This window comes from Ciconia boyciana, chromosome 3, assembly GCF_034638445.1.
Source record: "Ciconia boyciana chromosome 3, ASM3463844v1, whole genome shotgun sequence".
Classification (NCBI taxonomy): domain Eukaryota; kingdom Metazoa; phylum Chordata; class Aves; order Ciconiiformes; family Ciconiidae; genus Ciconia; species Ciconia boyciana.
In genome coordinates, this window is record NC_132936.1 from 107,960,660 (window position 1) to 107,985,671 (window position 25,012).

General features: G+C 38.6%; 1 protein-coding gene across 11 annotated transcripts in view; it reads left to right on the forward strand.

Moving 5' to 3' along the window:
* The window catches only part of DISP1 (dispatched RND transporter family member 1), a 92,627-nt gene that overhangs the window by 36,728 nt on the left and 30,887 nt on the right, over positions 1-25,012 (forward strand). For 10 of the 11 annotated variants that reach the window (XM_072857007.1, XM_072857001.1, XM_072857005.1 and 7 more), the window contains one exon: positions 20,147-20,683. In XM_072857007.1, the coding sequence (XP_072713108.1) occupies positions 20,178-20,683 (506 nt within the window). In that variant the 5' untranslated portion in view covers positions 20,147-20,177. Of the gene's footprint in view, positions 1-12,582; positions 12,700-20,146; positions 20,684-25,012 lie in introns of those variants that run through there. The other variant, XM_072857009.1, reaches the window with a different exon arrangement.

Below are 25,012 nucleotides of genomic sequence, written 5' to 3' on the forward strand. Positions count from 1 at the left end.
GCTCCACAGAACTCGTGACAAGGGTCAATGGGATTCAAGTGTCTTTGTATAATAGCTTTCTACTGGTAGAATAAATCACAGCAGAGTATGTTTTTATCTACTTAAGGCTTGTGGAACTATGAGAACTTTAGTAAGTTTCTGTTCAATCCTAATGTATGTGGTTTAGTTGTGACAGAAAGGGGACGCTCATTTTAGTGTGAGAATTACTATGACCATTTTGTGGAGTGTTGCATTTCTTCCCCAGTAGTTCAGCTATAGCACCATTTTACCTGTCAGTTCCTTCTGAACAAGCAGAATTAAAGATGTTTTATTTTACTCTGTTTAAACATGGGGATTCCAAAATGCTTTTAGCTAGGATAGTGTCATTACTTCTAGAAGTTCTTCTGACAAAGTATATCAGAAATTAGGAGGGACGACAGGGATGAAGGCCCTCATTGTATGGGTTGGAGTGGAGAGCTTGGTATTGACGAATACAACACTCGGACCCCTTGCAGTCCCAAGCATCAAGGTATACTGATGTGTTGTAGAGCAGAAGGTGTGCCCGGTGCTCTTTCTATTGATGCTCCAGTGTCTAAGTTCCACTCTGACAGCAATAAAGTGTCTCTGAATGCCTTGCAATACTTGGATATAATTGCTGGGCAACTGTATGACAACTCCAAGAAAAAGATGTGGATTTTATGCCAAACTCCATCTGAAGGATTTCAAGCTCAGGTTTCTCACCAAGTAGTGGAGTCTTAAGTACTTAACTACTCAGCTGTTTACTGTATTGGGATCAAGGGCATCCTTTGTACAACTAGGAACACAAAATTTACAGGACTGGAGTGAGGGAGAGCACAAGCAAGAGAAACAGGATTTTGTTAATCCGATGATGAGGTCACTTACCTGGGAGGGGGGAAAACAGGCTGTACTTTGAGGACTGTATATGTATTTTACATGAAGCAGTACACAGAGTTTATTAGCAGTCTTGGAAGCTTGAACAGAACTAAGCATAGCCTATAAAGTGGTGGATTGAACAATTTCTGTCTAAGGTTCTTTGTAAATAATTGAGCAAAGCTTTAAAATGGCAGCTGTAAACACAGAATGAAAGTAAGATTTTTGTGCATGTGGTTTCTTGTTTTTTCCAGATTCTTGATATTTGCAAAATTGATTCATTTCATAACAGAATTTTGCATGGTGAAAGCTTCTGTTTAATCCTATTTTAAGTGTCTGTTTAATCTTATTTTAAATGTGCTGATCAAGCTATGGTTTGTGTACTTGCCAGAGAAATTATTCTTGATTTGTGTTATAGTTTTAAGAGAAATGAGCATGTTGAAAGTCAATAGAAATTCTACATCCCCATCTGTGGATATAAAATGTTGATGTAATAGTGATGCATGCCAGCACTTGTGTATTTCTCAGTTTATAACTTCAAAGTGAAGAAAATGCAAATGTATTGTACTTCAGTGCATGACTAAATTAGGGTATTAAAACAGGTTCTTTCTTATGTTTACCTCTAACTTTGACGGTTTAAAAAACTCACTTGCTATTAGCGAAATTTACAATGGCAGTTTTAGGTTTCTAGGAAGCTCTAGTGACCTCTGTAAGAGGTAATTCAGTGAACCTGTCACTAATAATTTCATTCTGCAGCTAATAGTAATGGGTTTAATCCAGAAATTATGAGCTGGGCCCCCCTCCCCTGAGGGAAGTATTTCTTTCCATCTTTAAATGTAAGGGGGGTGAACGTAGTAAATTTAATAGGACTTGGCTGTTCTTTTATTTTTGAAGTCTATGAGGCTTTTGCTAAGTACTATATAGAATTCAGTAATACACAGCACAACTTTTCTTGAATTACCTCCATCTGAAGGCAGACACATGCTTCACCCGTGCCATTTTAATGGAATACAGCTTTGTTTGCTGTCACTCATGTGTTTACCTGCAGCCTTGCAAACTAGCTCATGATGGCTGGTATCTTTTAGATGTGTTCTGTACACAAGAAGCCTGACCATTTCAGTCATGCTCTGACTGATAATCTGAAGAGTATCGATGCTTCTGCTCAGTGTTTACAGTAGCCATGCAAGTAGATTAGTAATGCAGCACTTACGAAGGAAGTCATAGAAGATAATGACGTTGAACTGTTGACTTGTTTAGCTCTGAAAGAAAAAGTGCAGTCGTTCAACATGAAAGCAAGAAACCTGGGAAAATGCTTTCAATGGCTTTACCAATTGTACCCAACTATGTTTTAGTATTGAATTAGAATGCTAATCACTGACTTCTTCTCCATCTTGTCCTAATGAAAGAAATTCCTGCATGTAGGGACTGGAATTTCAGTTTGTAAGCATTTCAAACACAGCCCTTTGTTTCTGCTTTGTTACTTTGTGAGAATTTGAAACTAGTTCAGCAATGACTTGTTTTATAGAAAACTTAGAACCAGAAATTGTCATGCTTATCCCTTCGATTTGGAGTTTAGTTATATTCTGTGTACTACATGCTTTTTCTTAAGCAAAAAATTTTAAAGTTTCTATTTAGTGCTAAGTATCAACTCCAAAGCCTATTGCTTTTACAGTGTGCACTACAATATACACATTATATGCATACATTCTCCTAAGTGGACCTAAATCATCAATGTCACTGACCGAAGCACATCTCCCCACTCCTGCTGGTTATTCTTGCCTGTTATGGTTGCCATCCTTACACCAGCAAACAAGTTTGTGCAGGTATATGGTGAGTTGAATTTAGAACATTTATTGGGATTAAAACTAATCTATGAAGAGGAAGTGTGTGGGTGAGCATCTTGGCACATGTTTGTGTGATAGGTACTTACTTGCCTCTTAAAATTATCACCTAGCTTTGAAATTCCTTGTCCTCTGACCTTGGGCCAAGCATTCCAGGTTCCTTTTTATCCCTTCTTCCCTGCCCCCTTCCCTTTGAAAGGCACAGCTTGCTCTCACCCCTGGCTTATAATATGCCAGTAACCAAGGAGCTCAGGGTCACCTGTTTCTACTCGCCGTGCACAAATACTGCGGGTCCTGCCTGACATCTCACACTTGCTTGTACTGCAAAGGTGGGAAGAATGCTGGTGGATATTACAGTCTTTTCTAATGCCTAGCAATAACTTTGTTTGCATTTGGCTTTGAGTACTATGACCAGATCAATGTGATACCTTTTTTTCACTCTGAAGAAAAGAAATGTAGTGATATGTCATGCACGCATGAAGAACAAGTCATCCAAAATTGACTGGGATGCTTTCCTCAAGGTTAGATTATTTTTTTTCTTATCTCTGTCTCTAAAGCAAACTCTCTGGGAAAGACTTATTTGCTGGTAGAGTTATACATAAGTTGTTTTGGAAAAGGTACATAATTTTGGATTGGTACAGATTAATAGTACATGATTTGGAAAAGGTACAGATTGCTCCATTTGTCAGAATGTATTAATCTTTCTGTGGCTGCTTTTTTGCTTTCAATAGCTGATTGGGCCATGAGTTCTTGCTGGGGAAGGTCAGTATCTTATGCATGGATTGCTCATATTAAAATATTATCTGGCTGATGACTGTTAAATTCTGTAGACTAAACAAGGCTTTTCTGTTTAAGATTTAAAATTGTAAAAAGAATATTCAGGTTTTAAAATCTGAACACTGCTATAAGGGTTCAATGGCTTGGTAGTAAACCATTTCTTAGCTTTATTAAAATTAGCTGTGCCCATGCCCTGGAACAGGTACATGGCCCAGTTAAGTGAGCTGAAAGGGAGGGACCTGCAAAGGGACCAAACTTTTCTCCTAGCCATGGAACGGCTGTGTAGCTGCTGCTGCCGCCGCAGGGCTGCCAGAAGTCTTCGGCGGCTGCTGTATGCCTGTCTCCATGTCTGATACAGAGGTGGTTTACTGCTGCTGACTTTGTACAGATGTGGTACTGCTGGTATACACTCAGTAGCTCTTCTTTGCCAGGATATAAAAAAATATCTCTGCGGTTGTACTCTGTAATGACCAAAAGTGACTAGTGTTCTCTCAATTCCCATACCCTGGTTTCCTGTGCAGAAGACTGCTATCAGTCCTGCTCCTTCAGAGTCCTGGAGTGCTTCATGACCCTCAATTCCTGGGTGCGGAAAGAAACTGTACTCCTAAATACATTTCAGCACCTGATCCTCTTCAGATTCCTTAATTCTTATGTGAAGAGAGTTAATCTGATACTACAATTCATGTAACCAGTACAGAACCAAATCCTATTCCAATGAATCTCCTAGAAACAGAGCATGTATAGTACATATAAAATGGGTAGCCTGTAGTAGTTGGAAAAAGCAATATTGTCTAACTTAATTGGCACATACATCAGAGACTGTAGCAGGAGTAGTCTAATTGAAGTCTGATCTTGAATTTGATCTTTAAATAGCTATCCAACTGTACTTATTGAATGTAAATCTCAAGAGGTACCATCGGGTTTGAAAAGCCTTCGAGTACATCTTAGACATTTGGTCAATACTGGGCATATCCAATATAAAAATTTGGTTTGTTAAATGGACTTCATGCAGAGAAATAATATATCTGGGTTTGTAATACAACCATAATGCAATCTCTGTATACCCTGTGCTTTTCCGAAGGGTGTTTTTGTTTGAGAATTGATCAGAAAAGTATACAGTTGCAGCTTTGTACTGACAAGAATACAGCTCAGAACTGTGTAGCTCCAGGGTACCTGTGTGCACTGCAGAAAACGCCAAATCAGGTTTTTGAGAAGATACACCTCAATATCCCTAGGCATAATACAAAAGGAATAGAGATAGCATTAAAAAAAAGTAGGGGAAGGTTACATAGATGTTTCATAGTTTAGACTTGTCTCAAGGTTTTTGACTTAGAGCAGCAGGTAAAACAGACACGTATCAAACTAACTTAAGTGAAAAGCTTTGGAAACTGTGACTTGTGTATGATGGGCAGTAACTGTGGTTTAGTCTAAACAGTGTGAAATCAGAGGGTCCCAGAGAAATCTGACATCTCCTTCTAAAGCTGTGGAGGTTGGTGCTCTGAAAGGTCTGGTTCTTGATTTATCTGAACATATGAGAAATTCTCAGGCTCACATCTGTTTGCTAAGAGATTGACTTTGAAAAGATTGACTTCCCATTGCAGGAGCTGTGTTTGGGTAACCCTCTGGCAGGCAAGCAGCCTAGTGAGCAAACACTGAGTTTGTGCTCAAATAGCATTTTCTCTTGCCTTGTCTGTCAGGCCTTCGTTAGTGTGTCAGTAAAGCTCACATCAAATAAAACTTCCTCTATGGGCTCTAGCAATGGCTGTTTACTCCAAACACTTAGATTTTTTTTTTTTCCCCTGAAGATAAAACAATCAACTTTGGTGCTTATTTCACTTTCCTAATGAGGAAAGGTGAAGGCATGATGTGGGTTGTTCACAAAAGGGGGGAGCCCTTTCGTTGGCTCCCCAAAAAACATTATTTGAAAGTTGAGGCAGTTAATTTTGAAAATCCTCTAGAAAAATGAATAATTAAGAAGCTGGTAGGGGTTTTCTCTCCTGTTACTTTTACTAAGCCAAGGGAACAGCATGCTAGGTTGAAGGTTGAACTTGAAATAGGTAGAAGAAATGTTTTACAACTACAGTCATCACCTAATTTGCTCTTAAATGAGTAGTGAGAACCTTCTACTTCCTTTAGCTGTGGAAGTGAATGAAATGAACAACAATTTTCTGATATCTGCAACATAAATGTTTATTTTGCACATATGTGTTTATATTACACACATATTATATGGCAGTACTTACGCAGTTGCAATAAATATTGATGTTACATTTTTAGTTTCCCTGAAATTAAGTGCGAAACAATAGCCCCTGTCTTAAAAGTAATTGATACTTTAGTGTGTTAAAAGAATCCCTTACATTTCAAGACTTTGCTGTTTTCCTGAACTGAGAATATGAATCTGAAAAAGTGACTTTTCCTTTGCTTTTCTAGCTGAAATAGAAATAGTGGTAGTTTTTGTTTTCTGGACTGTTGGTGTATGAATGCCTCCAAATGAAGGGAGAAATGCAGTTCTTTGTTATTTCTTTGATTATACACAAGTTAATCTTAACATGGTAATTACTGTAACAATACTGGTAAAGTGCATTTCTCCTGTCACTTGGAAAAAAAATTATACTGCAATAGTTGCTTTCACTGTAACATCAGGATTAGTAGTTGTAATTTAAATACTGTTGTCATACAAGTGATGGAATTACTGCTTTTTATGTCACTTGTTTATTTTATGTTCAGATAAAGCATTCTGTTAGCTTTTTCCCTCTGGTCAGTTTGGACTATTTTACAAGTGACATACATGTGTGCACTTACATAAGATACACTTAAGTGTAGTTAGTTCATAGTGGAAAAGGTACACCTGTGAGAAAGGAATGTGAACAAGAAAATGTAACTGTGTGTAAACATGTTTATGCAGCTGCATTTTAATGTAACTTATTATTGGAGCACTCTGTTTAGAGAATAAAACTGTTACAACTGAAGACAAGATATTGAAGGAATTTTTAAAACATTGTGAGCTGTAGATAAATCAAAAGTATAGATCTTCAATTCTGCTTCCAGATTTATTTGTACTTTTAACAAGTTTTCTTCATCTTAGTATCTGAAAACTATTTGAGATGCTAATAAAACTGTCTTACAAACTTTCCATATTAAAGCATTTTTGCAGAGTATTAGATCTGATTTTTTGTTTTGTTTTTCATGATAAATATACAACTTTATTTTAGTAATGTAAATAATTGCTTCCACTGTGGGGAATATTTTAAACTTAATAGCTTTTCAAGACTTTTGTGATGTGGGACTTGAGTTACTGTGGAGCCTCGGATATGTATTTCAATTTGGAGTACATGTGATTTGGAAACATGCAAAATAAAAGATTTATCTCTATTAGATCTTCACTGAAAAATCATTACATTGATGTTGTTCTGTAAGTACACAAGACAGTCTTATATTTCATAAAACTCAACCTTCATATGACCTGGTTTAAAACCTCAAGATCTCAATGAAAAAAGAGAAATACTGCTAGAGTGTCTTGTTTCAGTTGCAGGGAAGACTGGAAAATGTCACTATCATACTTCGAGAGCTTTTTAAAAAAATCTATAAAGGAAATAGTTTAGAATCCTGCTATATTTGTTTGCAATATCATACTGAACTGACTCTTTAATTACACTAGGGACTGAGAGCACATTGTTCTAGGCACTTCACGGGCAATGAAAGACCCTCTTTGCCCCCAAAAACTTATTTCTGCGCTTTGACTTTCAGTGTTATTTAAGACTGTGACCTTAAATGTCCAGTTTCCAGAATATTAAAAGAATGTGTTGGTATCTGTTTTATTGAATGTAGTGTGTAGAGTTTAAATTTCCCAATTACAAGCCAGAAGTCTTTTGTTTATCTAAAAAAAATCAAATAGAGCATGATCAGCAATCGTATCTAACATTTCCCCTGTCACTAGTGCTGCAGAATACTGCTTTGCAAGGCTTAAAGATTTTTCAGCCTCTATACTCACCTAATTCTCAGCCTTTTTTGAGGATATCAATTATGAAAGATTTTGTGATGAAGTCTGGATGAGTGGAAACTGGATAAGGACAGTCAATTTACTTCACAACATCTATTGATTAGACAATGTTTCATCCTCATGGAGCTAGCAGTCTGAAAATGGAAGGTTCAATACTTAAGGCTTCAGCCATAGGTATATGATGATACTGAATCAGTTTTGCTTATATTACGACCTATATTTATATGAAGGTTTGACTCCTCCACACCCTGGGGGGGGAAAAAGAGCGTATAGAAGAATGCCAGTGTAAGAGGATGTGAGTCTTTGTTTAATACCTTGTATTTAATTCACTTCCTTTTCTTCATCCTGTGTCTCAAAGAAATAAACCCACACATCTAAGTACAGGGTTTTTTTCATTGCTGGGTGCTTTTGTTGTTCTGTCTTACAGTATTCTCTTTCATCTCTGGAAGGGTAACACAGGTTGTGAATTAAGTCCACTCTGTTCAGAGGCTCCAGAATGCCAATATTGAGTTTTCATCTCAGGGGTGATGCCTGATGAACACAGCTGTTCTGTTTTCAGGCTCAGCTTAGGTCTAGGAGCAGATGACTCATGTTTGTGTGGCTGCAGTCTCAGATAAATCAGTTTATGTCTTTGCCTTGTATTTCTGAACCCAAGAGCACTTGGGAGCACCATGCAGGCACTTGGATCTCTGTAAAATTGTCAGGTGTGGCACAATCAGCAGCTGTCTAGATCTAGTAACTTCCGATATATCAAGCTGACTCAGTCTGATTAACTTTCTCAATGTTTCTCCTGGCATGTCCCATGTACTGCTATAATCTGGAAGATCCCAGTATGTACCCTCTGTGCCTCTGAGTAATTAAAGTAGCTGCCACTATCTCGGTATTACCTCAAGTGTTGCATGAAAACATACTTTAGTATGAAAAGTAGTAAATATATGGTTAGTTCCCTACCATATTTCTCCTACTACGTTGTTTGTTTTAAATGGCATTTGATAAATTGCCTACTGCAAGTACTGTGCTATAGCATCTAGGATGCAACAGAGAATATTGTGTCCCAGTAAAAAACACCAGTCAGGAAATTCTGTAGGTGGATAGGAATTGTAGTAAAAATTCAATGTAGCTATAATAAAATACTTGCAGAGTACATGTGCCACGTGCAGAACTCATTCTGTCATTTTAACCTTTAATTAGCTCTTTACTTCTATTCTGTATTCCCTTATTCTCCCCAGTTCATTAGCAATTCAGCAGAATTTCTACAGCACCTCTGGTGCCCTCTGTCTGGCCTTCAAGGATTTCAAAAGCCTCTGCGCTTTTTCCCTGACTGCTCGCATAGTCCTTCAGCATCTGTTTGTCCCCAGAGCACCCAAAAAGGCCACCAGCTCTCCTATTAATGTCTAACACTGTCACAGTCCTCCAGTTTCTTCTGAATCTCTCTCTCGTTAAAAGACACTGCTCTGACAAGAAGAATCTGTGATTAATGTCTTATTAAGCTCAGAGGCATGTGAAGGCATCCAGCCAAGAAAAGGTACAGAGAATAGCTGCAGCTGCAGTGTTGGAAGGGTGGTAACTCGGTAGCACCTCTTGATCATGGGCAGCCAAAGCTAGCAGAAGTGGCTGGTGCATGATGGCATTGCCTGGTGTCTTCAGTTTAGCCTCAGGAGAGGCTTTGTATCTTGTTTGAATAGAGAGAATAGTCAAACTTCATATGTTACAACACAGTATGTCAGCTGTACCTTGTAAATAAAAATATAAGCTTCAATTTTTTAGGCTTATCTTCTTATATATTATACAAACTAGAATTCCTTTGGATCTCTAATATGGTTATAATCATAACAGTATTTATTTTTTCCTAAAGATTGTATGTAGAATTCTGGGAACTATAGTAGTGTTTTTACTATTACTTGATTTTATTAGTTAAGCATACTATGAAAAATGTTATTTTAAAATCTCACTAAAGAAAGCCACTTATGATAAGTTATAATAAGAGATGGTTTGCCTGTTTTTTCTATGTTTAAAGGATTTTTCTTTGGTCAGAATATGCGAAGTATTTTTGTTTGCCTGGAGCAGCATGTCTGTCTCCAAGGGCTTGAAGTTCCAGTCACAAATTTTTAAGTAATCTGTGAAATCTAAAAATAATAATTAATCTTCAAGATGGTATAATAGTCAAATTTTATTCTGCTCATTTTCTCTTTAATGCATAGTGCAGCTTTGAGAGTTCATTTTATTTATGATAAAATTCTGTGGCTTGTAAAAATGTATTGATAGATCCATAGGTAGATGGAACTTCCTGGTGGATCGAGAATCGTATTGACTTAAAGGCTGAATTAGTAGTGCAGATGTCCTGCAGATTCTCTACATATATGCATTTCCAGGCAGTGGATAGAGCAGAGTGTTATTCACTTATCTTCTTGAGGCCTCCACAGACCAAATCTGACATCCCTGATCTGCCCTGAATCGGTCTAAATTCTTCCATCCTTTTCCACCTTCCCCCAATTCTCCTGTACCTGCACTCCATATGCTGCAGAGCTCAGTTGTCTTTCCTAATCGCTTACAAATGAAGAAGTCATCATTTGTCTGATATCACTGGAGATGAACAGTGGGATAAGCAGCAACATTAAAAGTTGAATGTAGTGCAGAAGGGGATGTTACAGGGTGTATGATGGAGATGTCAAAACCAGGAGTGTGCCGGGGGGACATTGGACAATTAAGGCTCTGCGGGGATAGAGCATAGCATGGGGGAAAGGTTTCTCAGCACTCGCAGCACTGAGTTTGCTTTTTAGGTACTGTAAAGACAATAATTGACTACAAGTTTGTATTTCAAATATATGATACAGTATTTAAATTCAATTTGCACAGGAATCATTTTATTAAGCATAACCCATGAACATACATTCATTTTACTGTCGTCCTTGGGAACAAAATAGCTGCAGTAAGTTGATGTGCTAAGATATAGTAACACTATTTTGTGCAGTACATATAATTGAAGAGCTTTAATAGATTGTAATCCTTTAGATTTTTATAGTACTTTTCCTCCTAGATATCAAAGCAGTGAGCAAATATCATGTGCCTTTTGGTCACTTCTTTGAGGTGGTTAGTAAATATAAGTGATACAGTATCTGCAGTGAACTGATATACAGTAATATTTACATATTTAAGAAATAGTTTTATTAGTAGATAGGTTTTTAAAAAATACCTAGTTTTGTGACTTTGGAAAAGTAGCTTTGAGATTATTCTTGTGGTGCTTCTGGGTATATATTATGCGTTTCAGATATTCAGAAAGTGAATACCATATTGTAGTCCTACTTCCACTTTGAATTATGGTTTAAAGTTATCTGCTTTGTAGTATTGCTATTTTGTTCAATAAATCTATCTGAGTTTCTTGTGTAAGAACTGTCCTGGATGATTAGCGCTGAATGGCTCTACCTTGGATGGAAAGCAAGTTTTCTGTTAGAGAATCCATTAATGTTAGAAAAATGATGTTCTAGATAAGATGCTGATGGTGTGTGGGATGTGGAGACAGAGCAGCTGATGCCAGTGAAATTTTCTGGTTGAAGCTAAGTGGGAAAGGCAAGGAACACTGGTTTAAAAAAAAAAAACAAAGTTTCCCCTTAGAAGTAGGGAAGCAGCACAGTCCCTCGCCACCTGTTAAAGACCAGATCCAATGAGCAGGAAGAGTTGCTTTGTGTAAAAACTTGGACCAGAGTTAGGATGCATAATTCTAAGGTCACACTGAGGGAAACTGAGCCCCAGTGTTTCCTTTGGTAAGACTTTTTTACTTTATGAAGAGTAAAGATGCTTGTGGATGAGAAATTCCTTTTGCTACAACCAGCTCAAACTTGACCCTGAAATCAGAGCTCCTTTCAGCAGAGGGGAAAGAGTTCTTCTAAAAAGCCAGTCCCAGGTGGACTGTGACCTGCTTTGGATTGACAGAGGACTGGTTTGCATCTGAAGTTTGTATCTGAGATACCTAGAGCTGAGGAAAAACCAAGAGTCACCTCCCAAAACATAAGGCTTATTCGCACGTGAGGTTCAGTAGTTAGTTGAGCATACCCTGGTAGAGCAGGTTAAGACCAGCTTGTGGCATTTCCCATAGCAGTATTTTAAAAAGTTCCTCGTAATACAGCTCTGCAAATTGAGCGAGTACAGTGTTCCGCACCTTAATACTGAGCTCTTTGAAAACATGACCTGCTGCTTTATTCTTGAGGTCCTCGGACTGAGGGTTTAAATATCCCCAGAATTTAGCAATCTCTGTTTTTTCATTTTGACTTGTGACCAGGCTATCTTCTCTGCTTGTGGAATTTTCAGCTTTTTGCATTAATAGTCTGTAATAATTCAGCTTCTATTTATAAAGCCTTTTAAACAAACGTATCTGAGGAGTATGTGGAGATGTTCACTTTTGGACTACCAGGTCCTCAAGTGCTCAGGTGTGAAGGAAGATCAAGACAAGGCCTTTTAGGTACAAATATCTTAAAATCTGGTGGGGTAAAAGCCCTGTTTTTCCAAGTCGGTTTTATTTGTTGTTGGAGAAGTGTCAGCGATTTGTAGCTGCACAGAGGTATTTTGTAAGAAGTGCCCGACAACCAAAGGATGAAGTCAAGAGCATGGGGCTGGGGGATGCGACATGTTTGCTAGGAACTAATGGGGACCGCAGTGAGTTTGAAAAACACTCCAAATGATACTCGCTGCTCTTCTCAGTGTCCCGCCTTGCTCAGCTCTTCCCATTTCAAAAACGCTGGTGGCAAGGTGATGCCACTTGTACTTTCCGGGTGAGCACGTGTGTTTGAAGCTGGAACCAGAGCAAGGCGCCCCGCGCTCGCAGGTCCCACAGCTCCAGTGGGCGCAGGCAGACGAAGCTGCAGAGCGCGGCTCGAATCTCCAAATCAGCCTTAACCAAGCCAGATCAAAGAGGGCTGGAACCGAGGGCGGGGAGCGGCCCCGGGGCTCCCGCAGCAGCAGGGAGGAGCCGGCGGACCGCTGCCAGCTCCCTGACCTGCCGCGGGGAGGGGCGGCCCCGGCCCCGTCTCCCCGCGGCCCCGCAGCAGCAGCGGCTCGGCTCGGCGCTCCCCGCTCGGGGCCATTGTTGGGGCGAGCGGCGAAGCGGACCCGGCTCTCGGGTGGCTGCGGGAAGAGCGGGCGTGTAGGCGGGGGGGATACCTGGATCGAGAGGGGACTGCTTTCTCCTTACTGCCAGCCTACTCCGGCTTGGGTCTGGTAAGTGTTAAGAAGTGTCTTACGTTGGATTGCTTCAAGTCTGGCCGTGCGTTCCCGTAGCGTATCTTAGGTTACAGCTGAAACAACTCGGGCTTTCAGAAGGCGTTAGGATGTAGGTTTAACTAAGGCTATTGTGTACCTTCAGTTTACTTACACTAAAATGCTACTTTGTAATGCAAGTAGACTCCTGGACTTGTAAAAGACTACGGCTGGGTAGAAATGCCGGGGAGCTTAGAACAGGACCCCGCTAGCGCTGAAGAGCTGGTGAGAAAGAAAACCACCCTTCCCCCCGACTCGAGATCCAGCTATCTCAACAGATGCGCAATGATAGAAGTGGTACATGGGGTTTATCATTTGCCCTTCGGAGCGCAGCTCAGCAAATGGGAGACTTAAAACCAATGTACGCTTGGGAAAGGAAGCGGGGGGAAAAAAAATCAGTTCTCGCATGCTTAGCTTTCGAAGAAAATGATTGTTGGACTGTTAGTGTAAAACTGGTTTGCTATATTTTCTGTAGCTAAATGCAAAGAATGCTCTGCATTTGTCAAATAGGTGTGACTGCGGGTGTATACCTGCTTAATGTGTCCTGGCATTCTCACCAAGTGTTTTGCTTGTTTAATATATGGTAGCTGTAAAATTATGTTAGTGCTTCTATTAAAATATGGAGAAAAAAATGCTGCTGTTAGTAACAGATTATTTAAAGATATTCAAACATAGCTTTTAAATTTGGACAGAAAACAAAAAACCTGCTTCTAAACAGATGGTTGAGAGGCTTCTTAACCTCTTATGTAACACTAATATAGTCAGGATGATGGTAGGCATAGCCAGAGCTGTATCCTAGAGAGTATTGCTTTTGTGTCCCTCTACAGCTGTAATAATTTAAATGTTAATCCCACAGCATGATGAAGTAAAATCCTGTGGAACTTTCAGTGTGAGTAACTCCTTTTACATCCAGAAAGAAACATATTTGGGTTCCCCCAGTGTAAGCAGGATTAGAGCTATTTTGGATCAGAATATTTGCAATTACAAAACTTAAATGTCTTTCGTATGGTAATAGAAAGTCAGTAAGTTGTGCAAATAAGATTTAGTGTGATGACAGTGTTGCAGTGGTAAGCAATGTTTGGGTTTATTTTTAACAGCTTTCCATGCTCTTAAACTGTGCTGAGGTATACCTGCTTTCCAGAACTATGCACATTTTTTCTTGAAGTAGCATGTTTTGTTCCAGTCATTTCTGCTTGTAGCTGTATATCTTTCCAAAACTCAGAGTATCTGAAGCTTTTTCGGATTTTCTTAATACATTTGTTTTTCCTATTTCCCCTGTGTTATGCTTAAGTTATTTTTAAATAAAATTTTAGGATTATACAAAACTTCTGGAAGAGAATTTTCAGGGCTTCTTGTTGTTGTTTCTATAGTTTAATTATATTTATTATGAATTCTGACTTTAAAAAAGACTTTGTAGTTAAAGCACTGCAATTGATTTCTTTAGTCAAAGCCCTGCAAATGATTTCTCTAAATGGTCTGCTGTTGGTTTACTGTTCGTGCCAGGAGAAGTAACTTTAGCTTAAAAGCAAAGCAAAATCTATTTCTGAAGTTTTGGAGAATATTCTTTTTTCCCACCCTTTGCAGTCTTTCCCAGCTCCATCACCCTACAGCTGTTGCTGCTGGGTCAGTTCGTGTGCCAGCTTGGCAACCCTGGTTCGCTAGTGCCCATCTGTAGCATGAGCTGTGGTCCTGGCACGGTGACATCTGGAAACCGTCACAGGAATTGCAATTCCCGAGCCAGCCTGCGACGCAGGAAATGAACTCATGGTGTCTCAGGTTCAAGATGGGACAGCTTCTCAACCTCTCAGGCTGCAGAGAGGGATGGAAAGGCTATAGATGGCTTTTGAAACACTTGCTACAAAATGGAGGAGGGGAAATTTCCCTTCTGAAAATCTCTTCTGCTTCGTAATTGTCTTCTAACTACTACTGAGTGGTAAAAGTACTTAGGTTGCTGAAAATGTGCTCGTTAACAGGGAGACATTGGTTAAGAAAATGGGTGTTTATAGACTGTGCAGAAAATAAACTGACTGTAATGGCATTTCTCAAAAATAAGAGCTACGTTGTATCAATCCTCAAAGTGAAGCAGTTTCATTAATATCACCTAAACTTGTGTGCTGATAAAGTAAGAATTGAGAATCTTCTTGAAGATGAAATACATACTTTTAAAATATACTTTAAATACTTGAAAGAGAATTGGAAAGGACAGGGAAGGCTTGTTCTAGGAAGTGTCTATATTTTGTATAGTGAAAGATTTTCAGGGAAGACCTAGTGGTTAACAGCTGAAATGGAAAAGCAAGAATCAGGGTATTGAGAGAAACCAAGCACCACATATGAACGCATGGGGTAAGAGCTAGAGAATTTGAAAAATGTCTAGCTGAGAGCCAAAATGGAGATCAACAGCCATAAAACATTAAAAAGCTGCTTGACTTGCTAAAGACCATTGCAATGATAGATAACTAGATGTCTCCCATAAAACCCAGTATCAAACACCAGGCACCACCTGTTACTCCTGTGAGCACTGAGAAAAAGCAAAGATGCAAAGAATTTTGGTGATGTGAAGGGAGGAGAAAACCTTCCTAAGAGTGGCTGTGCACTGGCTGGCACAGCAAACAAAGTCTGGAGAGGATTTAACTGAGCTTACAGATTGAGACCGTGTAACCCATTTGCCACATTAAAAAACTTTAGTGTCTTAAGGGACTATAAGTCCATTATAATATTTCATTTAGAAGGAGACTTAATAGGTAGCACTGGGATTGTTAAATCTTGCTTATTTCAAGAATGCACTACTTTTAGAATCCAGCTGTTTTAGATGAACTTTTGACATGAAAAGAGATTTTTGTTACTTCAGACATCATATTCATCTCAGAACCATGGTGCTTTGTAGCTGACAGGTCTGCAAGGTCCAGGAAACCTGGACTGGTTCAGCTGGCTGAGTGGTGCAATGCTGACTACAGCTGACAGGCTTTAGATAACTTTCAAATGAAATTTGAGTTTTGTCCTACCCTAAATGAAAAATGTGAAGTCTTATAACCAGCTTATTTTAGTGCAAGGTACAGATTTTCGGGATTTTTTTTTTCTTACGTGGTTAAAATAACCCTTGACACTTAGCTGTTTTCTGTCATCTTCTAAAGATCTATAAATTATCTATACTAATATACTAGGTTATACTAAATTTCCACTACATCAGTCCCTCTTGAATTTGCACTTCTGTCATTCTCAATTGCAGGCATTATGAGCCCAGATGGGATTTGTTGAACCAATGTTTTTTTTAAGTCTGTGTGTGTTTTTTTTTTTTTAAGCAAAGAAAGCAAAGAAAAATTCTTTTGGTTGCAGCCAAAGGAACAGGTGAACTTAATCCAAGTCTAAAAAGAACATGCTAGTTAGGGAACACCAAATCCTACATAGTTTCAGTGTGGTACAGCATTACTTGATTTCCTGAAGGGCTTGCAATGCAGATGGCAGATGTCTGCTGGGTAAGCTGTGTTCATTGTTAGCTCCACAAATAATAGAGGGATTACTCCATAAAACTGTCACTAAGTAACATTGCCTCTACAGACCGTGGTGCTTTCCAGATATGATGTTCTTCCAAGCTGTTGTTTTGAACTGCATGGCTAAAGTGCTTTCTTAGCAGTTACTGTTATCAAGCGTGCAGTAATTAAAGATAATTTGAGTTTTCTTTCCTTAGCAGTCCAGCTGGCATAATTTCTAAATAGATGTTAATGTTTAAAATACTGTGTGTCCAGCTAGAGAGGTGGATACCTACATGTGATGTATTAAACATGTAGGTTAACACTTTTTCTAATTGTGTTTAATGTTCTGTTAAGTAGCACTGTCTATATTAAAACCTGTATTATTTACAACCTCATTATTCAGAATACCTGTCCATTGCTTCAGAACCTTCAGATGTAAATTGGAATAAGTCTGAAAAACCCCACTCTGTTGGAGAATATGAAATCCTAAAGCATTCAGAGGAATGTAGCAAAAACAAACTTTCATCATTGAAAAAATTCAGAAATCTCAAAGACTGCATTTTGAAAAATTTTGGGGTTTAGGTTTTTTTTCATGATGAACAGGTTTTTTGTTTTCCCAGGTCCATATGTTGTTAAAATCTTATTGTGCTTTTTACTTGTTGCATTTAACTTGTCTGTTTGTGCATCCTCTAAAGGAGGGATTCTCAGTTAACCGTTTCCTTGGGCCATTACATCTCACAGTAAGTTCCCAGTCACTGCAGTTGTGGTAGGGGAGACAAAATACAGAGAGATAAGAATACATTCTAAGAATATATTTTGGTGCAATAGCTGCAAGTGAAGTTTTGCTGACAGTGGAGTTGCAGTCGCTTGTATAGAGCGTAACACAAATGAAGTACCACAGTACATCACTTTTCGTACCCTCAAACATGAGTGAAACAAAACTTGGATAACATTAGACTTGTCAGGTGACATCAAACATCTTTACATTTGATGTAAGAAAAGCTACCAAACCAAATGAAAAAATACAGCCCAATTCGTATTCTAGAGAATTGGTTTGAGTTCCAGCTCTTCTTAACTGTGATTCAATAAAATACTTAATCAGATGGCTACCTTAAGCATGCAAAGTAGTATTGCTTACTATAATATGGCATTGAAAGAGCTTCAAGGTAAGCAGGTGCTTCCATTGCCTTGCTCAAAGACTCCATGGAAATGGACAGAACTCAATAGTTTCTCAAGGCTTAGGAAAAAGAAAGAATCAGCTTGATCTGGTAAAATTTTTATAGCTTGAGATAGTTCATGAATAGCCTGTTCAAAAGGAGAACAAAGGTGGAATTATGTGTTGTCATACTGATGATGATGATATTTGGCTTTTCTTTGAATTTACTAGTTTCTAAAGAGTCTTTCTGTAGTTTGTGTTTAAACTGAAAGGCATACAGGTAAATATTACATCTGTTGAAAATAAAGCATTTTATCTTTGGTCATATTAAATAGAGGCTGCTGGGCTATCTGGAGCAAAAGTTATAATTCCTGTGTCAATCAGTGTTCATGAGGGGCACAGACACACTGACAGTCCCAAGCCTGTATGTCTGTGCTGGGATTGCCCAGCTTCCATGGGTGCAAGTTAGCTTGCATCTCTCTGGCACATGTGTGCCTTGTGCGAAAATGCTTGGTTTCCTTTATAAGGTGATTTGAAACAACACAACATAATTTTTAGTAGCTATCTCAGTTGCCGCGCAGTGCAGATGTCGTGGGTTTAGAGCAAAAAGGATGGTGCATCTGTCTGCTTGAAGGGCTAGATATTTGCAGTATCTCCATAGTTTATTTTCAGTTATAATAGTAGTCTGCGGAACAGTAACTTGATCAGTGTACAGCAGTTTCAAGCGATGATATGGGTATGTCTAACTTAGAAAGAGCAAGGTAACATCGTCACCATGCAGCCTGTCTCTGATATGAGTGAACGTGAAAATAAGCAGCCAGAAATTCCTAAAATGCTGCCAGACAACTTGAGAGGAGCTTTCTCTGCCTTGATGACCAGCTCTCTCTGTCCACTTCAGCAGGCTTTGAAGCTGCCTACAGTGCAAGAAAAAAACAGACTGTTCAAACACAGCAGTATTTCACATAACTAATATGTCTTTTCAGACTGAAACAAAGTTTAGCCAGCCGCTTGAATTTACTCTCTGTGCTCAGTGGAAAGTCCTCCATGGGCTTGACTTGCCTGGGCCAGGGGAGAGGGTACCCGGCAGGAATGTGTGGAATTGGAGGCTGGAAAAAATATGCTCGTCAAGCAGCATATTCTCCTGTTCTGAGTGGTTATCTAAATGAAAGTGATTTCCCAGGGCATCGGGCTCTGCACATGATCTAGAACAAATAGCAGAGGATTAATTTTCGTTTCAGAAGTGAAGGATTTAGCTATGTCTAGGGGAGGTGCTGCACAGGGGGGCTGCCAGGGGTAGCATTCCACTCTGCAAAGCACTTTCTGCTCAGAATTAGCATTCAGGCAATTAAATAGTTCAGCTGGCTGGGCAGGCTTAGCTCTCTGAGCACTCAGGAAAGGTACCAGGGAAGAAAATGAGTTAGAAACTTCCTCACTTATCTGTCTTTCTTTGTATGTTGTGTCTTTCTGCACAGTTTAGTGTCTGTAATACAAGCCTTGCAATTTGGACTTGGAATGTTGTTGATTAAATTCAGTATCAAAAAGGTAACGTTAAGTTAGCCAAAGCAGTTGTAATTAACTGATTCTGTTTTTTAAGCAAGTGTTGATTTATTCTTCTAAATAGTACATAATCAGTGTTCGTTCTTCCTCATTCTCTTTTCTCCTCCTCCCTATGTAACTAGGAAAACAAATTCTTATCTAAGTGTGATGTTTGACCTTTTGTGTTACTTATCAAAATAATAATCTCCAACTTATTTTCAAAGCTTATTAAAACACGATTATAGTTAACACAGTATTTACATTTTGCTTGAAAAAGATAAAACTTTAGAAGAAAATCTTTAATATCCTTTATTTACAGTACAGTGCATTTCTTAACTGCCTTTGGAATACATGTCACTCAGAAGCATGAGCTTCTCAACTAGCAGTAATTGAATCCTGGGTTTATCTTTTTTTTTAAGCTTGGGGAAAACATGTGGTTGTATTCTATCTTAGAATCATAGAATCATTTAGGTTGGGAAAGACCCCTAAGATCATTGAGTCCAACCGTTAACCTAGCACTGCCAAGTCCACTACTAAACCATGTCCCGAAGCGACACATCTACATGTCTTTTAAATACCTCCAGGATATCTTTTTAGTATTCATAACAGTTCATTTTGAGCTTCTGCTAAAGACCTAGTCTACCATCCAGAAATTTTGACAGATGTCTGCTGAAGTGGCTTGATTTATTTAAATAAGGCATTTTAAAATAATTTATTCAAAAATACAAATATGCCTCACTTTCAATAGAAATTGGAGATAGGAAAGGAGGTTACAGAAACCAGCACATAAATGATTATTAAACAATCTCTGCTGTGTGGTCCTGTCTCCTGCTGGCTTTCAAAGCACACAAGCAAATTGCAGTGCAAAGTGTGGATGGTTAGACAGTTAATACCAAAATCTGTTTTTATAAACAGTGGCTATTACTTAGTCTTGTGCAAAATGATCTTGTTCCTGTGCATCTCAACCATTACTTGTTAGCTGTGACCCAGAGACTGTCAACTGTCTATTCATTGACTTACATTTTGGTTTAATTACTGAGCATTTATGTAACTTCACTCTTAACTTTTTGTTGAACAAGTGAAAGTCCTTCAAAACATTCCTGACTCTGTGTGTGACTCCTTTCCATTTTCCTGTGTTGTGAAAGTTGAAGATGAGAGAGGAGCTTTACTCATTTCAATCTAAAGTTATTTCCGAGCATCTGAAAACACTGCAGCACTGTAAACTTTGCTTTATTTGTTTCTTCAGGAACATCACATATCCATCAAGAACTTGGAGCATGGCTATGAGTAATGTTAGTGACTCTGTGGTTCTGAGCAATGGCAGCATCTTGTCAAACACTACTGGCCCAGGTATCGTTGCAGCTAATGATGGAGATGTTGCGGTCCAACAACTCCCATCCAAGGAAACATCAAGAACAAAAGTGAGTCCGAATGGCTGCCTGCAACTTAATGGTACAATCAAACCATCCTTTCTGCCTTTAGACAACCAAAGAACTCAGCAGATGTTGTCGCAATGCTGCCACCCTTGTCCGTACCATCATTCTTTAAGTAGCCATAATAACAAGCAAGAATGTCATTCAGTGGTTGGCAACTCAGCACCATCTCCTATGACTTCATGCTGCGTGCAGCCACATACTGAGTATTCAGCATCTGTTTGCCAAAAACACACACCCATATATCAGCCTGCCTGCTGTCTTCAGCCCTCCCCATCCTTCTGCCTTCACCATCAGTGGCCTGACCATTTTCAGCATCAGCCTGTGCAGCAACATATAGCCAGGATAAGGTAAGCAGATTGCGTTATTTGTTAGTTCTCAGTATGGGTAACCTTTTCCATAACTAATTCATTTTCTTACCAAAGCAGAAGATCAAAAAGGAAGATGAACCAAATTTCTTCACCAATATTTTTACATGTTAATCTTTGATGCATTACCAACTTTTTTTTTAGAAGAAACCAAGTCAGGAAACTAGTTTTGCTGTGCTACGTGAATATTCCTGAAGTGAATTAGTTCTTTCTGGGTGAAAAAAGGCTGTTTTTTCTTATTGGGGATTGTTTAGAAGCTCACTAACTCTTTTACAAGACAAGGTGTACATCTACGTTGTGTGAAGCAAACCAATACAGAGATAGTTAAGATGGCACTGAAAGAACTGGTATGTCTGATAGTCTAATCAAAACTCATATTTCCTCAAAAAGATGCATTGAAAAATACTTTCAACAATTCTGTTCATGAATGTACTGGCTGTTTTTTTTCTTTGTCAGACCAGCTGGTTCAGTGAGTTGTCCCCATGTCTTTCAGTGTATGTATCTGCTAAACTTCAGAGTTGTGCTAGGATTGAGAAATTTTGGATTGTTCCAGGTTTTAATCCTTTCTGTCCTTCACATCATATGAACTTGCCTCTTTATATCTGCTGGCTTTGGAGTTCCAGTGACAGTAGTCCCAGCTGCAAGGAGCAACAATCACAAGGAAAATCTTCTAGAGCCTGCTGGTCCTGGGCAAAATCAGTCAGTCAAAGAGGCAATTTCTAAAAATCAAATTCCCCGTTGCACTAAGACACTTTGAAGCTTTTATGCAAGGTTCTTTTTTTCTGGGTTGCAATTGAACCAAACTGGATGAATTTTCACTGGGGTAATAAAAGCTACCCTTCTCCCTGTCATCCAACATCGGCATTTTTCCTCCAAAACTTGGAGCTACAAGTATTCCAGTTATAATGATTTCGTCTTGATGAAATATATGACAAACTGACTTTAAACTTCTGAAAATATCAGACAGGGACAAATATGTAATGTGGAAAAAGTAAAAGTGAATAAAGCTTTTTTCCTTAAGGTGAAAGCAGATGAAAATAAGGATAATGATACAAAGTGCAAATCAGCTTTCCCCTGACAGTTATTCCTCTTACAAATGGAAAAAAATCTTAGTTGTTGGAACTGCTTACAATCAGATGTGTTTTTTCTACCCCATACTTGTTTAAATGTTAAGTAAAGATGAAAACTTTTATAAAATTTTGTATGCAAAGGTATGCAGGAAGTTGAGTCATTACAGAATCAGTCAGTCATACTTTTCAAACTGTGTCAAAATGGGTGCAGTAATTTCACTGTTTTTCTCCCTGTGCATCAGGACTGTTAAACTTCATGTGTATTCCATAGTCTTGAGGAAGGAAACAAGTGTGATCCATAATCTGTTTTTCTGTTCTTAGTCCAGAGAAAAGAACAGTGAAAAGTTCTTCCAGATATGGTAAAATAATGTTTTCCATAGCACTTCACAAGTAAGAAGACTTTGTTTGAACTGCTCTGATTAGGATCTTGAGCCAAGATGCTTTTTTGTCTTGTACTTCCTCACCATGGTGTACATGTGTACATAAATGTACATAAATGATAAATAATGATTTATTATAAATGTTCATCTTACTGTTAGTCAAAATAAGGATACAATCTGCCCTTAAAAGCACCTGTACTTATTAACTCAGCTATATGCATTAGCATACTCTACATATCCCTATCAAGTGGTTACTCTTTCATTTCTGGACTTCCTTCTAGCTAAGGCAACTGAATTTTCTCAGTGAGAAGATACTTGCAATGTGCCTCATAGGTCAGCAAATCAAATGAGTCCATCTTCTAAAAGCCGCCTAGCTTCTGGTTGCTATTACCTGTTCTTTTAGCTCTAAATATGTGGCAAATAGGACTCGGGTCCCATGCCATGTTGGGGAAGCTGGACTTCTTGTATGCATTTTAACTTCTTAAACTGGCCGTGGCTGCATTAATGGACAATGCAAGTGTCTGTATCATTGTGTTTATTTTAGCATAGAACTAAAGACTTCTTTCTGAATAGTCTACAAGGTGTGTCTAAATGTAATAATCTCCCGTTGCATCATGAATCTAGTTTATCATACTGAGAGGCCATTATCAATGAAGATGTTGGTAGATGGTAAGAACAGGGAGCAACTGGATGCAACCTTGCTTCTTCCTGAGCATATATCCATCCAGCTGCAAACTGTCTCACTGGTAGTTACTTTGCAGTGCTAAAGAGAATAGGTGGTAACTGTGTATTCATTTTAACGTGCTCAGATAACTTTCTGTACACAGAAGAGTAACACTTAGGTGCGTGATACTTTTACGTGATCTTTGTTCCACACTCTAATTTTATTACATTTTGAGCCTATAATCTGCACAACTTCTTCAACAGCTGCTTCTCCAGGTATTTTTCTTACAAGGCTAATTGGAAATCATCCAGCTTTATAAAATGTGCATGTTTTAACAGGGTTATTTAAAATGCATGTTCTCATATGATACATTAATTAAATTCAGTGTGTAGTCAAACTAGCTTTCATTTTGGTTCTTTGTATTTCTAAAAAATGCATGCAAATATTGTTATTAGTTTAAGTTTAAGAGGGGGGAAAAAGATGTGATCAGATAGAGGGGGCGAACGCTATTTGCAAACTGTATCCCTTACAGAGCTTACAGCTCTAGGCAGGTAACCAATTGTTTCAGCACAGCAGGTTTTCTCAGGTTTTGAAGCCCAAGGCTTAATGTTTGTCAGTGACCTAACATTAAAGGAATGTGGCTCTGGTATATCATTGCAGATTGGATTGTATAAAGAAGACAGATTGAAATAATACCACACTTGTCCTATCCTCTTAAAGCTGGCTGGATCTGGAATTCTGTAGTGTGTTCAGCTTTGAAGTTTAAACTAAATTACATGGAAGTGTCATCTATACACCATAACTTGAATGTCTGAGCAACTGGTAATTTTTTTAGATTGGTGAAAAAGGCTTGTAGCATAAAAGAAAATATTTTTAGTGGTTGGTTATTGTGGCAAAGAATTCTATTGTAAAAGTAGGTAAAATAGGTCAACTGTTGGTCATAATGATTCTGGTGATTTTTAGATATTTTTCTGAGGCTAAAAGATCTTGAGCAACGTTTTTTGTGTTATTTTGTGCACATATTTAAGGTGTAATTCATTCAGACATGTTCATATCTCTTTTTTTTAGTGGGCATAATATCTTGACAGCATAAACACTCCCTGGGAAATTCCAGCCATGTCTCCATATCAGAATGCAATTGTCCAGGGACTTGATTTGCTTTCTGAAAAATGGTTTCTAAACTTACCTCTTTGGAGCATGATATGATTAGTTCTTCTTTTCAGGTACTATTGGAAGATTTTTTTTCCACCTTGCCCCTTTGGAGGGCTCATGTTGAAGTAGCCCTTTTAGACTGAATGCACTTACATATCTCAAGAAACCCATGGGGCTTAGAGCCACTGGGAAGGTGGGTAGTTATTGCCCCTCCTTTGCTACCATCTGCTTCTGTAATCATCAGCAACCTTCAGTGAGTAGACAGTAGAAATGAAGAAGAGGAACCAAGAAAGGCTGTTAATTTGAAGAAGTGGAAGAAGCATGAAGACTGATGCTTGACAACTGGAAGCAGAGTTAGGAGTCACTAGGGAAGAGTAAAACTATGCAGTCCAGCAGCATGTTTAGTGGGATGAAAGAAGGCTAAAATAAATAATGAAGGGTTGCATATTCTAGCAAAACTAAACACTACAGTAAAGAAATGTAAAACTGGAAAACTCTTAAAATCGTTCCTGCTATTTTTCAAAATCAGGAGCAGAAGAGGAAGAACGTGCAGAGATTGTTCAGTAATTCGTCTCAGGGTTGTGGAAAGCATGGGGTAACGGTGCTGTGCATGGCTGTGTTATCTGGTACCAACTTGAATTGCTTCTCTCAGACTTGTGTATGAACTTTTTAATGGGAAAACACCAGTTAAAAGCTACCTGTATCCTTGCTAATCTTGATGCCAACTCTTTTTGAATCTCTTTGGTGATACAGTTTAGAAAACTTAGGTCTATGGACTTGGAGACAAAAGGTAGGGGAGAAGAGGTCAGGGAGCTGCGAAACTGCTCCAAACTGCCAGTGCATGTAGTGCTTGCACTTCTGCAATATTGAACCAATAAATTCATACAAGTACTCTTCGCTCAGTGTAGACCTGCTCTATATCACCTACCATTATTTACATTTCAAGGCTATACTGTTAATGCTTTTGGCTAAAGCAGATGAGTAGAGACAAGTGTTCTGAAAAGCATCTGAATTCTCTCTGGTAAAAAGACAGGATAAAAGGACA